General features: G+C 31.7%; 1 protein-coding gene across 4 annotated transcripts in view; it reads left to right on the top strand.

The window, feature by feature from the left end:
- LOC142330573 (putative inorganic phosphate cotransporter) overlaps positions 1-15,391 on the top strand; it is a 134,498-nt gene that overhangs the window by 99,212 nt on the left and 19,895 nt on the right. For all 4 annotated transcript variants that reach the window (XM_075375953.1, XM_075375951.1, XM_075375954.1 and 1 more), the window contains 3 exons: positions 2,842-3,050; positions 11,110-11,343; positions 13,472-13,559. In XM_075375953.1, coding sequence (XP_075232068.1) covers positions 2,842-3,050; positions 11,110-11,343; positions 13,472-13,559 — 531 coding nt within the window. The remainder of the gene's footprint in view (positions 1-2,841; positions 3,051-11,109; positions 11,344-13,471; positions 13,560-15,391) is intronic.

Raw genomic sequence — 15,391 nt, 5'->3', positions numbered from 1 at the left:
TACCTTAATTTCCTTTTTTCTTATTTTCCTTTTGTGTTCAGTGAAGTCTTCTATTTTTATCATGCAGCAGTAGTCACCCATCATAGATCCATCCTATCAGCCTTAACAACATTGTTCCATCTTCAACATATCTTGGTAGAACCGTACTTCTTGTTCGTCATTTACATTACCCATGTAAAGGGAAAAAGTCCGTGAGAATGTAAAAAATGAATTTTCAATGACATTCTGAAGCCTAAATTTTTGAAGTTCACTAAGAGTTCATGATCATGATTTTCAGCTTTAATATTTCCAAGAAAACGAGTAATGACATCTTTGAATGACGTCCATGCTGCTAGTTCTTTAGGATTCAGTTTGCTGTCAGATATATTTTCACAAATTAATTTTCGTATTTATGGCGCAATGAATATTCCCTCTTTTAATTTGGCTTCACTTAATTGTGAAAAAACCTCAGCTAAATATTTAAATCTGTCTCTATCTTTGTCTAATGCTTTTACAAAATTCTTCATCAGGCCTAGTTTTATGTGAAGAAGTGGTAAAATAATATGATCTGTTCGACAATATAAAAATATTGACAAATATTTTCCTTTCTTGGGGTAAATTGATTTCTTTTTGGTCAGTCTTTAACTGTATAGTTTTATCTGTAGCCCAACTACCCCACAAACACAAAAAACATGAATATTTTGTAAAGCCACTCTGGAGACCAAGAAGAAACCCTATGACTTTCATTCGCCATGACTATTCATCATACTTAATAGCTTTTAAAATTTTTGACATACTTTCATATTTTTCTTTCATTCCTATAACATGTGCTACCAGTATAGAAGAAACTTATTTGAGTTATGCAACAACATTGTCTTAAAGCTTCTTTTTCATGAGTCTATAAATAAATGCCAATCATGAATGACATTTTCAATGTCCAGTTCAGACATTAGCCCCCTAACATCATGGCAAGAACAAATTAAACCACCTCTTCTAAAGCATTTCAGTAAGCTTTCATTTTTATTTCTATATACTGAAATTTTTGTATCCTTGTTTAATAAATTCCATTCTTTAAGACGTGAACCTAGAAGTTCTGCAAGTTGTTTCAACAAATACAAATCACGAATTAGGTCGCTCAGTTCTGCTTGTGTGATGAGGTGAGGTTCAGTATTTGATTCTTCTGGAATGTAATGAATATCTATTGAAGTTCAAGATTCATTTGTTGAGCCTTCTGGGGTATTAGAAATTTCTTTCCAAGAAGTTGGAGCGATTGGAATTGGTAAATCAATACCATGAAGTATTGGTCTCATAGGTGAATGAACATTTGAGGATGCTTTTATTGTTTGAATTGAAACCAGTAAAATTTGTTAAGCAAAAATAGCAGTCATTATATGGCTAGTACGCTGTTACCAAATTATAGATATGTCAAAAGGTAAATGCTCTTTTTTTCCTTTTAACTACTGTGATAGTTTAATGTAGCACTTGATGGATGCTACATGTGGAGCCCAGGATTTATCTTAGTCTCTAAGGGACAGTCAAAATAAAGTTTGTAAGCAGTTTTCAGCAGATTCAATACTGATTTTGATTGACTTTTCGTGGTGAATTCTCTGCAAACGTAACAAAAAATATTTGGAGAATTTTTTTTACAAGCTTGATTTTTTATTCACTGTAAAAGTCAAAATGTTTTAATGAATGAAAATAAACTGAAATATTACAAAAATATTTTCTTAATTATAAAAATAATGAAATTTTAATTTATAAATACTTAATTACTTCATAAAATTTTTTCACTAAGGAGTGCAATAAAATATACAACAATATACACACACACAACTTAACAAATCTTGATGTTCAATAAAATAATACCAAAAGTTGTTCTGTCATAAAAATCTTTCACTAAATTTATGGCATTACTTATGAAATAATCTTTGTAATATGTGTATGATAAAACCACTACCACAACTAAAGAACACAGCAAGTCATACCAAGAGCTAAACTCATATAGAAGAAAATTTCATCATGTTGAATTACTCATTACTTGACTCACTGATATGTCTACATGTCTGGCTTGACATGAAATGACATCATTTGACTGTTAAGTATCAAATATAGATCTACAGCATGCATCAGAGTAGAAGTCAGATGTGAATAAGCAAATATACAGACGTATTTAACTTGTATTGTTTGTTCCACAAATGATGGGACAAGGGTTTGTAACTAAGAATGTTATGTGATGGGTTGTTTCAGAAAGCATATTCAGATTCAGCATATAAAATACTATATAGAGCAACTAGTCCCTTTTCAGTTCCAAATTTTATGTGGACCAGTATTATCATTTCCATGTTTATTGTAGGGAAAAAGAAATAAATTTTAAGCCATATAAAAATGCCAGGAATGCTTTTCTTCTGACAATTGCATTTTCATAGTTGGTTTTCTTGTTTTTATATTTTTTCCCTTTTTTAATTTTCTTTAATCAAATTTCTTATATATCTACATTACTTCACTTATTCTTCTTCCAACTACTAATTGTGCTTCATTCTATTTATTATAACAATGGTACTTATAATTCCTGACTCTTATAACTTTCATTACCTTACTGTTTACTTTTATTTCAATTCCAACACTTTGTCTTTCAGCTTTATCATAATTGCATATATGTCTTTTGTGTTGCTGGTTCACTGACCAGATCACTGACAAATCTGACAGTTTTCATTTTCTTGCCTTTAGTATTAACAACTTTATTAATATCTGATAGCAAAGCAAGTTATACAGTATTTTATTAAATATTTTGTGATATGTGTTACCTATACTATATAATATAAGCGTTTTCAAAAAAATAATGTTTAAATACTTTTGTTTCAGTATGGATTCCTCAACGATATATATTAGCTGTTATGGGATTCTTAGGAGTTGCAAATGCATATATAATGCGTGCTTGTCTCAGTATAGCCATCACCCAAATGGTCAGACATGATGATACAGAGAGTAATGTCATGCATGATCCAGAGGCTTGTCCTGTTAGCCCTGGTAGTCAAATTCATAAGAACAAAACTGGAAGCAGTGAACAAACCGTAAGTATTAATTATAACACAGATCTTCACATTCAGTTTAGTGATTTTATCTCCAAATTAGTTAAAATTATTGTTTGTCACTTATTATTGTGTTATTTGTAAATCACAAAAACACATTATAAGTTGACAATGCATTGAGTGCACCATACAAAATCATAACTCCAATTAAAGGTGTATGGATTTAAATTCATTGATGTCTAACTGCTTTGTTTATTTAAAAAACTATTTTTTCATTTACAACTAATATAACATGAATAAAATACAATAATTTTATTATTCAATAATTTTATATAGTGAAAGTCAGTTATAACAGGATTCAAGGGACTGGCAGTGTATGTGCTCGTTATACTCAGATCCTACTTATAAATGTATGAGCTTATTCATACCAGAAAAAATCTTCCCCTTTAAACACAGAGATAATCAACATTAAAGAATATAACATTGTATAAGACATTTTTCAGAACTTAAAACCAAAATTTAAATTCATATTGAATAAAATTGTAAGCACATACATTCATAAAAAAATTGTAAACTTACCTAAAATTGATGAGGAGGTTATTTTTGAAATAAATCAATGTAACTTGAATAACAAACACTTTAATACTGTTCTTAAACATGCTTAAAAAGTATGATCCAATACATGCAATACTCTAGGCTTGCATTGATAAAATGTTAGATCTTTTAACCTAACTTAAACAAGTGTCTATAATTGCTTGCTTTTTATTTTTATACCTGAAATCATCAAAACAGTTTTTTAAACAATTTAATTGTTTTATAAACTCACTGCTGAAATTATTTTTCACAAAATTTCATAAGCAATTCTAAACTGTCTTGAGCTGCATGGAAGAAAATGAATGGATTCTCAGTCATGTCATATCATCTTCATTTTCACTTTTACTGATTTGCCTATGTTTCACTTCATTAATTATTTCTTCATCTGCTGAATTTTAGATTGTTAACATACTGTCATTATTATCAGCATGCAATAATCATCCATACCACATCCATTAAATACATTTTTGGAATCAATGGTCCAAATCTACTTGGAAAGTGGCAGTTCATCTTCTGGCTCGTAATCTTCTTTTGTTGAAAGTGTAATAAGAACAGATTATTTGAAACAATTTTCAATTGTTGTTAAAGATACAATATTCTGTCTTTTGTTGATTAATCATCTGATGGCATTCAAAACATTTGAATTAAATTCTTTTTTTACCAGTAAATGTCTGGTGAACTAAAAAGAGTGGATCACACCTTGATTCATTGGCTGTAACTTTGTAGTAGTGTTTGGAGGCAAAAATACAATTTTTGTGTCAGTGAGGTTTCCTAGTGCTGTGTGTGCTCAACAGTTATAATCTTACCTTTTTGCTCAGTTCGCAGTCTCAATTACAAGCTTCTTCAGGTTTAAAAATTATAGAAGTTATCTGCACCTTTGGATTGGCTAAGCACATAACCAGATGTTTTTTGATATTCTTAAATCAACAGGGGTTTCATGATCTTCCAATGACCAACAGTTTTCTTTTTTCATTTCGTTATATTCAAACACAGAAGAACAGTAAGTCTTAATTCTGAATGTATACTGCTGACACATTTTTCTGCTTTAAATTTAAATGCTTTGTCCAAAGTTAATTTATAAAATAAAGCCGTTTCATTAGCATTAAATAAGTTTTTCCATTCATAACCAGCCTTCGGGAATTCAGGTAATTCAGTAATACCATTCAGGTATTACTTCAGAGGATGAAAGAGGATGATGTGTATGTGTGTAACTGAAGTCTAGTCTTGTACAGTCTCAGGTCACCAATTCCTGAGATGTGTGGTTAATTCAAACCCAACCACCAAAGAACACTGGTCTCCATGATCTAGTATTTAAATCCATATAAAAGTAACTGCCTTTACTAGAATTTGAACCTTAGAACTCTTTTTCTTCAAAATCAGCTGATTTGTGATGATGAGTTCACCATCAGACCAATTCTGTGGGTTGATTTCTATAGACTGGATGGACCAATTTGGATGAAATTTAGCTCAGTGATTTCTATATATAAGGTATTGATGCCATTTATTTCTGGTCACATTTGATCAAGGGAGATTTTATGGAGATTTTCTATTTGCAGATTTTATGATTCTCATATCTCAAAATTCTACAACTCAAAAGCAGGTAAATTTGTTCACTTAACTTTGTGCCCCTTACGTAGCTAAGATACTTTTTAATGATGTTAGGCCTTATTCAAACCTCCATAAAGGAACTGCAGAGAAGAAGCAGTTTTTATATTTTATCATTTTTCTTAACATCTTCAGAATGGGTCAACCAATTTACCAGTTTTAAGTCAAACAGATTAAGGGTGGGGGAATATTCAACATTATTTTTAATATTTTTTACCTCATATCTTGAAACCCCTTTAACAAAATAATTAAAATTTCATGAGTGCCAACACACACACATACACACACACACACACACACACACACACACACACACACACACACACACACACACACACACACACACATATGTATATATATATATATATATATATATATATGTGTGTGTGTGTGTGTGTGTGTGTGTAAAACCCATTGAAAAAATTAATTAAAATTTATCACATATATTTTTATGTATATAAGCTATCTACATACATCCTATCTATGACCTGATTTTCTATACCGATAGACAAGGAACATCACTGGACGCACATTATTTTAATAAACTATAATTTTTTTGGGCTTTTGAATAACATTGAACCGAATCAAACCGACTTATTGAAGCAAATAATTACTCCAATAAATAAACTTTTAAGCCCCCAAAAAACAAAGTGAGCTAAAAAATGTACTTGAGAAACTGACTTTTATTAAACTTTAATTTTCATGATTGAAAATCCAACTATACATAATATAAATGTAGTTGACAGGGAACTTAAAAAAAAAGAAAACTATAACATACGAGGTGTGTGAGAAAAGTAATGAGATTGGTAACACTGCGATCGATCTGGGCAAAGCTGTGTCTACCGGTCTGTGCTAGACCGGTTTGTTCATCTCTTCCACATGCTCAGTAAAAGTTTCAACTCCGTTCAGCCAACACATTATTTTTGACAGCGCCATCAATGAAATTGTGTTTTTGTGCGTATTACGAAAATGGAGCATCGGAATTTAGAGCAACGTTGTGCAATCAAGTTTTGTGTTAAACTTGGGGAATCCGCGAGTGTGATCTTTGAAAAGATGAAACAGACCTATGCGGAACATTGCTTATCAAGAGCACAAGTTTTCCGCTGGCACAAATCACTTTTCACAAAACACTTTCACCGTACATCAAATTTTTACAGACGATTTGGACATGCGAAATTTGTGCCGAAAAACCTCACAACGGAACTGAAGGACAGTCGAAGAAACGTGTGCGTTGATCTTCTTGAGAGGATTGACAATAACCAAGAATTCTTCAATCGTGTGATTACAGGTGATGAATCCTGATATTTGAGTACGATCCTGAAACAAAGCGGCAAAGCGAAGAGTGGCACACTCCGCCATCTCCTCGACCGAATAAATATCGAATGAGCAAATCAAAGATCAAAGCCATGCTGATTTTGCTTTTTTGACAGTAGGGGTATCGTGCATAAAGAATTTGTTCCTCCAGGATAAACTGTCAACCAAGTGTTTTACAAAGGTGTTCTTGAAAGGCTCAGGAAAAGAAAGAGTGATTCGCGTGAGACCAAACAATGCAGACAAGTGGATGCTTCATCATGATAATGCCCCGTGTCACACGGCCATTTCCATCAGGGAATTTTTTACCTCAAAACACATTCCTACGGTTCCACAACCCCCCTACTCACCTGATTTGAGTTCTTGTGACTTTTTCCTTTTCCCGAAATTGAAACATGTCTTAAAAGGACGTCATTTTGGAACTCTGGAGAACATTCAAAAGACTGTGACCGACCACTTAATAGCCCTACCAGTTGAAGCCTTTCAGTGTTGCTACCAGGAGTGGGCACAACGACTCTGCCGATGTATAGCTGCCCAAGGAAACTATTTTGAAGGGGATAATATTGTTGTTTGAAAAAATAAAAACTTTGGTAAGTAAAAAGTCAGTCTCATTACGTTTCTCACACACCTCGTATCAGGTTTTCATTCAAATTATCTTGTTCAAATATTGATGAAAATTGTTCTGTTTAAAATTGTATCACTTTTCAGTAGTGTAGAAGTGTATGTTCTGGAGAAAGTTAAAGGTCACGACCTGGGGTGGAGGTCATAGATCACCTTTTATCTGACCTTTGGTCTTACCTTTGATTTTTACTGACCTTTGATTTGACCTTTGGCCTTTGATCTGACCTTCGACACTCCACCCAGGTCGTGACCTTGAACTTGCTCCAGAATATACACTTCTACACTATTCTTTTCCAGTCCAGTTTGTGTTTTGTCTATAATTGAAGTTAAACTTTTAAAATGTGTGTTAAGTTTTAATAGACGTTATTTACACTAGTTTCTCAGAATTAAATTCCTTACAAAGTAAACTAGAAATTTTTATTTGTTTATAAGTAAATTAACAAAAAAGTTACTTTATTTCAAACCTAAAAGAGTGTATTTTCCGACAAAACGTTTTTGTGATTTACCTCGTTTTTCTTAAAGCCTAAGTGAGGTAGAAGTCTGGGAACACTTTTATTCTATTTCTTAGATCAAAAATCATAAGTTAGCTCCAAATTTACCCACGATTTGTACCCCGAGAATTTTAGCACGGTTTAATTTTAGAGAGAACAGAAAGTAGGGCTAAATGTTTCGCGAGCGGAAAGTTGCTAACGAACCGTTTTCTGACCTAAGTTTAAATGAACATTTTTCTTACCTTTAGCTATAGAATCATCTCCCGAGAGATTGCCGTGCAAATTGGAACCACTCTGTATATAATAGCATCTTATGAAACAGTAGTAATGCAAATACGTGAAGATATTAAAAGGCAATTTATTTATACACATGTTTTTACATATTAAACAAAGATATAGAAAATGCATATATATATATATATATACATACATTATATTACATGGATATATATATGTATATATTACATGGAATATTTATCACGTGCGCGGGTTTTTGAGTGGTTTAAGTGTTTCCAAGATGGCCGAGAAGTTGAAGTTGATATTCGCCCGGGTCGCCATTCCACGTCAAAAACGGTTAACAATATTGAAAAAATTGGTAACACTGATAAGCATAATTTTTGTTTCCTAACATGCGATACATGATTTTAATCTGTTTTTTTGATCCTGAAAACGAATATGAACTCATAATATTTCTATCACCCACCATTTTTGAAAATTTTGTTTAATTTTCATTAAAGGATTTTTCTTCACTTTTCAACGTATAGTTAGCATGTAAAGCTCCTATATTGTATTTTGTTAGCTCATATTTTATTGTTTAACTTCGTTAACATAATTTATAAGCTATAAATAAACAATACTAGACAAAGAATTAAATCATATTATAGTCACGTATTATTGTGGATGCCTTTTGTTATGTATGTGTTGAGCATACCATAAAATCAAACAGAAAAAACATTACACCTATAATTAAAAAAGCATATCATTTGTACTTTCAGTGTAAAATTGGTGATCAGGATAAGACGTGGGCTCCTCATATAGTTTATACTAATTGTTCTGTATATTTAAGAGGATGGCTAAAAGGTACACGGAAGGCTTTGGAATTTGATGTACCCAAGGTTTGGCATGAACCAAAGGATCATGTAACTGATTGTTACTTTTAACAAGTGTGTCTAGAATTTCAAAAAAATCTAAACATACTGTAAAATATCCTTTTTTATTATTTTTTTCTATTGCAATCTGCAGTCAGCCCTGTATCTCACAGTGAAATTATTTCAGTTCCTGAACCACCTGTGCAAGTATGTTCCGAAAGCAGCGATGAAGAATCAGGCAATACTGAAGAAGACAACAATGATTTTGATTTTAAATTATCTTCCAATAAGCCACATCTTATATCACAAGCTGAATTAAATGACTTGGCTAGGGATTTAAATTTATCAATATATCAATCTGAACTACTAGAATCAAGACTGAAAGGTTAAAATTTACTTCAAAAAAATACAAAACATTTTGGGCTTTCGAAGCCAACAAAAAGAACTTTCTCAGTACTTTATTGATGAAAATAATTTGGTTTATTGCACAAATATTGATGAGCTTATTTTGCACTTAGGACAAGTTCATTAACCAGAGGACTGGCACCTTTTCATAGATTCATCCAAGTATAGTTTAAAAGAGGTTCTACTACACAACGGTAACAAATATCGCTTATGATATTAATTTGAAAGAGACATATGATGTAATGAAAGACGTTCTTGAAAAAATAAATTGTAAAAAACATATCTGGATCATACATGTTGATTTGAAAGTTATAGCTATTTTGTTATGCATGCAGTTAGGCTACACTAAGACATGTGTTTGCTTTGCAAATGGGACAGCCGAGCTAGGGAAAACATTATGTTACCAAAGAGTGCAAGAAATGAAACAGCTTAACTCCAAATGGGAAAAATATTATTCATGAGCCCTTAATTGAACCCAAAAAAGTATTTTTACCCTCACTCATATCAAGCTAGGACTAATGAAAAATTTCGTAAAAACAATGAAGAAATACAGTCCTGGATTTTTGTACGCAGCAAAAATTTCTAAATGTAAGTAAAGGAAAAATTAAAGATGGAATATTTGTTGGTCATCAAATAAGGTAGTTGGTCAAAGATAATGGATTTAACTCAATGTTAAGTAATGTCGTAAGTGCAGCTTGCGCTTCATTTAAAGAAGTTTGCAAAAAGTTTCTCGGCAAACAAAAATGCGACAATCACCACGATATTGTTAATCAACTTCTTACTTCATACAGAGCTATGGGATGTAATATGTCTGAAAATACATCTCCTCCACTCACATCTGGATTTTTTTCCCGGACAACCTCGGACGAACTTGGATAAATGACGAACTTGGTGAACGTTTCCACAAGACATTTCGGTCGGTAATGGAAAGCCGCTATAAAGGGAAATGGAATACTAACATGCTAGCCAATTACTGTTGGACATTAATTCGGGATGTGCCTGAGGCTATTTATAAAAGAAAAGCATCAGCGAAATCGTTCTAACACGGGCATGGCTATGCAAAATTATAGATTTTACAGATTTTTACTATATTTTTCCTTAAATTTTTTTTAAGCATAATTTAAAAAACTAAGGGTAATGGAAAAATTCTATTTACAGATCTGTAATGTATGCAAAAAAACAATTCAAGAAATGGTATCGCACTTAAAGAAACATTACAAATGTTTTTTGTCTATCAGTGTAATCTGATCCAATCTGAGCGTCTGTTAACGATTCATGCGATTGCTGAAACTATGGGAATTGACAAAAAATGCGGAAGGAAAATTTTACATAACAATTTTAACTTGCAAAAAGTGCGTTCTTCATCAGGACAACGCACCGGCTCACACTGCGTTGTCTGTCAAGACGTTTCTAGCTAAGTACAACATCCCAGTGTTAGACCATCCGCCTTATTCGCCTGACTGGCAGCATGTGACTTTTATCTGTTCCCTAAGGTCAAATCTGCATTAAAAGGAACAAGATTTCAGACCACTGAAGCTGTGAAAGGAAAAGCAGCACACGTCATGACGTGTAGTCGACGTGAAAGAGCTCGCAGAAAAAGACTTCCAGCACTGTTTCGAATAATGGAAAATTCACATGGAGCATTGTAGGAATTGAGGAGGGGTTCATATTGAAAGTATCCCCTTCAACTAAATAACTAAATACGTATAAATTTAAAATAAAATATTTTACAGCCTTTGTCTCGTTATTTAATAGCCACACCTTGTAGAATCACATTGTAAGAATGCTGAATGAATTTTCTAAAATCACTCTATCACAGACCAGTCACTTTTTAAATCAATTCCTGTTGCATGAACATGGACATTTCATTTTTTGTAGTTGTAGACATAATATTTCTTGCTACTGTAGTCTTTCTTATTACTAAAAATTTGATTTTTTTATTATCTTTCCATGTTTATACAATTTTATGTTTCTATTACTTTACAGACTGCAGAATTTGACTGGGATGAAGAAACTCAAGGGATAATATTATCTGCATTTTATTTTGGTTATATTATAACACATATACCTGGTGGACTTTTGGCCCAGAAATTTGGTGGGAAGCATACGCTTGGCTTAGGTATATTTTCAACAGCTTTATTCACCATCCTTACACCATGGGTCGCCCATCAAGGTGTTTATCCTTTGGTAGCGTTACGTTTTTTCATGGGTTTTGGAGAGGTATATTATTAATAACTAGTGTTATTATTCACTTTTTCTTTTAGTTTCATTTCATCAATAAGACAAACACCTGTAAAACACAATTTGAAGATATCCCTCAAAAAATAATTGTTTGTCCCCAAATCCAACAAAAAATTGATATTTTTAAAATTACAAAGGTTCTCTCGCCCCGCGGCTGTTTCAATTACAAAATAGTAAAGAGCAAAGTAATGTCACTCTAAGTTGGACTTAATGATTGAGTAACTTCCTCTTTTTTTCATATTTCATCTTAACCAGTTTGTTATATTTTGAAACAGTCCCATGGTGAGTGAACCTTTGTAATTTTAAAAATATCAATTTTTTTCTGATTGGAGATAAACAATTGTTTTTTGAGGGATAGCTTCATGCTGTAAGGATTTTTCAGGGATTTGTATTATTCACAAACATTTTGATTTCATAATAATTTTGTCAAAAATGATTCACTAATATTTTTACAATGAAATTGTGTTTTTGGTGGTTGTGAAATACATATATACGAGGGTATGTCAATTATTATCCGCAATGTAGTTATAAATTTTATTGCAATGCAAATAGGAAGCTTACATGTACATCATTTTTCAACATAGTCCCCTTGCATTTCAACGCACTTGGTCCATCGTTGCATAAGCTTCCTGATGCCATCATAAAAGAAGGTTTTCAATTGAACTGCGACCCAGGAATGCATCGCTTCTTTCACTGTTTCGTCCGAGGTAAATCGACGGCCCCTTAATGCCTCTTTGAGTGGACCAAACAAGTGGTAGTCAGAAGGGATAAGATCAGGACTATACGGAGGATGAGCCAGTACTTCAAAGTTGAGTTACTGGAGCGTTTCAGCAGTGTGGGCAGCAATATGTGGACGGGCATTGTCGTGCAACAACAGAACACCTTTCGACAGCAGTCCTCGGCGTTTGCTTCGAATGACCACAAAAAACAGATCACTGAACATTGCTCTTCTTTGGTGCTCAATTCAACAGTCAGTGCTCAAATCAAGTCAGCTATACTGGCCATCATTTGAAACAGTAAAGTTTTATAAAAAACTGTTAAGTCATTTCACCTAATACCAAGGATCCTTGGTGCACAATTTTATGAAAATTTTAAAATAAATGCTTTACAAGCATTGACATACAAAATATCAAAACACTGAGTTAAGACAGGACATTGTTTCAGATGCTCAATAAAATTTCTTTATAGTTTGTATTGCTAGCAAGTGATTATATCAAATACCTGTACCTAATCACTTCACAATAAATGTATAGTTTGTTGTAAGTGATAATGTTAAATACAGAATGTTAAAGATTTTAATTTTGAATTCATGATGAACAGTTTCTTAAAAACTGGAAATGTTATTAAAATTGATTACTGTATACATATTTAAAGCTAAAAGTAATAAACATTTTTATTTATAACTAAGGTAACAATTGTCTTATCTTGATATTGTGATACAATAATATCTTTATAAAGCAAAAATAGCTGAAACCAAAAGTTTTATAATTTTCATCTTCAAAAAAGTATATTGTAATCAATTCTAAAATATTTTCAGCAAATGTTTTTAACTTTAACTAATGCATTTGATTGTCATTCAAAGTTAGTAATTTAAAAATTTTGTAGTATGTCGCAGTTTTCATTAATATATTATACTTGTAAATATATTAATTACATTGCGATGTATAAAACCTTATATTACTAATTATAATTGAAGTTTCATTAAAAAATAGGTTAATATTAACATGTCTTTATTGTTATACCCATTAATTTCTAAAATGTTTTATCGTGGTATAAAAGTCTTATCACTATTTATAACCATAGTGTTAAATAAATTTATACTATCTAAACTAACTATGCATTATGAATTATTACTTATAAATAGTTTAAATAGTTCAGATTAGAAAATAATTTTAATAATTTATAAGAATTAAGAAACAAGAAACAGTTGTATTATCAAATTAATTTAAAATTAATGTAATCTTTTTTTGATTTCAATTCATTGTAAATAATAATTACATATCTGTGCATATCACAAGTTATTGTATCTCTAATAAGATTCAGAGATTACTTAATTATTAAGAAATAATATGTTTTATCATTTAATCTCATATTTTTATTTTAACAGGGTACAACTTTTCCAGCCTTGAGTACTTTATTAGCACAATGGGCACCACCATTTGAAAGAAGCAAAATGGCAGCTCTTGTTTTTGCCGGTAAAATATTATTATTTTCATAAATATAATTTATTGCTCTTAATTATTTTGAGCTATGCTGTGGACCTTTTTACGTTTTTTTTTTTTTTTTTATAATTATTTATTTATTCGAACTAATAACTCATACTGACCGCCCCCAGGTAATAGCTACTCTCCAAAAATAATATGTAATTCAAGTATTCTCTCCCTATTTTTTTTTTAATCAGAAATGAATTCTGTACCAAGTTGAAAATGTTAGGCCTGACTTTTAGAAATAGACCCTTCCAGATGAAAGACAGAAGTAATACCATTCTGCTATGGAGGTTGGTGGAATTATTACACAGTTGTAATTGAAAAAAAGAGTTGGCAAAGAGTTGCATAACTTTTCCAGCTTCACTGGGCTCTGGCTATCGAGGGGTTCGCTCTCCACAGACTACTACTTAGTAGGAGAATTAGGTGGAACATTAAAATACATAAGATATAGCAGATAAAGAATTATGTCAAAAATTATTCTATCCTTTCAATAAAATTTTGAGGTAACCAGTGACTACATCTCCTGATCAACTTGACTGATTGTAACCAAAATTAAACAGCATCAATGACACTTATTCAGAAGTCATTCTACAAAATTCGTTTAAATAGGTTAATCCAGCCAGCCTAATGATATCAAGTAAACTGAATACTGAATACTAATAAAAAAAAAATTTAACTTATTATTCCCGACCTCTAAACGACATAACTCAAATACATAACAATATTGATTACATTGCTGAGAAAGGCTTTAAAATGTTTATTCTATCATTGTTTAAAACTGCATCTTGTTCCACTAATGTAAAACATTACACAGTAGGAACAGTTTAGTTTATAAGCAGGTGAAAATAAATTATTCAGCACAATTTAGGGATTATTAAAAATGAATAAAGCAATGTAGCAGGCATTAATTTTTTTCAAACATTAGTATAGGAACTAGAGTTACTGAAAATGACCTTGAATGAACACACTGTTAGGAAGTAACAACACAGGGGATTGTCAGTTGAGCGATGGCTACAATTCAGGAAAAAGTAATGTGTACTATGGTTTCATGAAATTGGACTTGTTATTACTGTTTGTAGACTTTTTGTTTAGAGTATGGCCATGATCATGGTAATAAACTCTATTAAATATTGGATCAGCAGTATAAGGTTACAGGAAGTGTAGAACACATAAAGATGCTGGCAGATCTCTCTGCCAGCGCCGAGGAAGTTTTAGACTGAATAAGAGAAACTTTTCAGAGTAAATATACTTGCTGTGCAAGTTTAGAAATGGGAATACCACAGTCTACAATCATGAAGGTTCTACACAAGTGCCTAAAGCTTCATGCACACAAAATTCAGTCTGTACCTGCAATTGAAGATAACGATAAACTACACCATTACAGTTTTGCAGTGGGCAATCTTGATAAAGTGAACAAAGATAATGATAATAGTAAAAGAAGAATAAAAATAAGGAGAATGAAGAATATCTTCTTACAATATGAAATGTCAGTCATTGTTGATTTTCTGTTTATTTTGAAAGTGTATTTTTGTGTTTGTGTTTGGTAATGGTGAAATAAAGAAAATATATTTCTTTATTGTGTTTATATATAGTTGAAAAGTTCAACTAATGATGTGTTTTGTTTTTATATATATATATATAGATGCCTTGTGTTTCTTTGTACATTTGTACAATGCCTTGTTTCTTTGGCACAATAATAGGGTGTTATCAAGATATTTGTATATTATTTTTTAAGTACGGCTTATTTTAGGAAGTATATCTGTTTGTTCTATGGATTGCATAAATTTTCACCTGAATTTTGGAATTGGGAAAACCCATAG

Source organism: Lycorma delicatula, chromosome 9, assembly GCF_047948215.1.
Source record: "Lycorma delicatula isolate Av1 chromosome 9, ASM4794821v1, whole genome shotgun sequence".
Classification (NCBI taxonomy): domain Eukaryota; kingdom Metazoa; phylum Arthropoda; class Insecta; order Hemiptera; family Fulgoridae; genus Lycorma; species Lycorma delicatula.
Note: the sequence above shows the minus strand (reverse complement) of the source record. Positions and strands in the feature narration are given on the sequence as shown.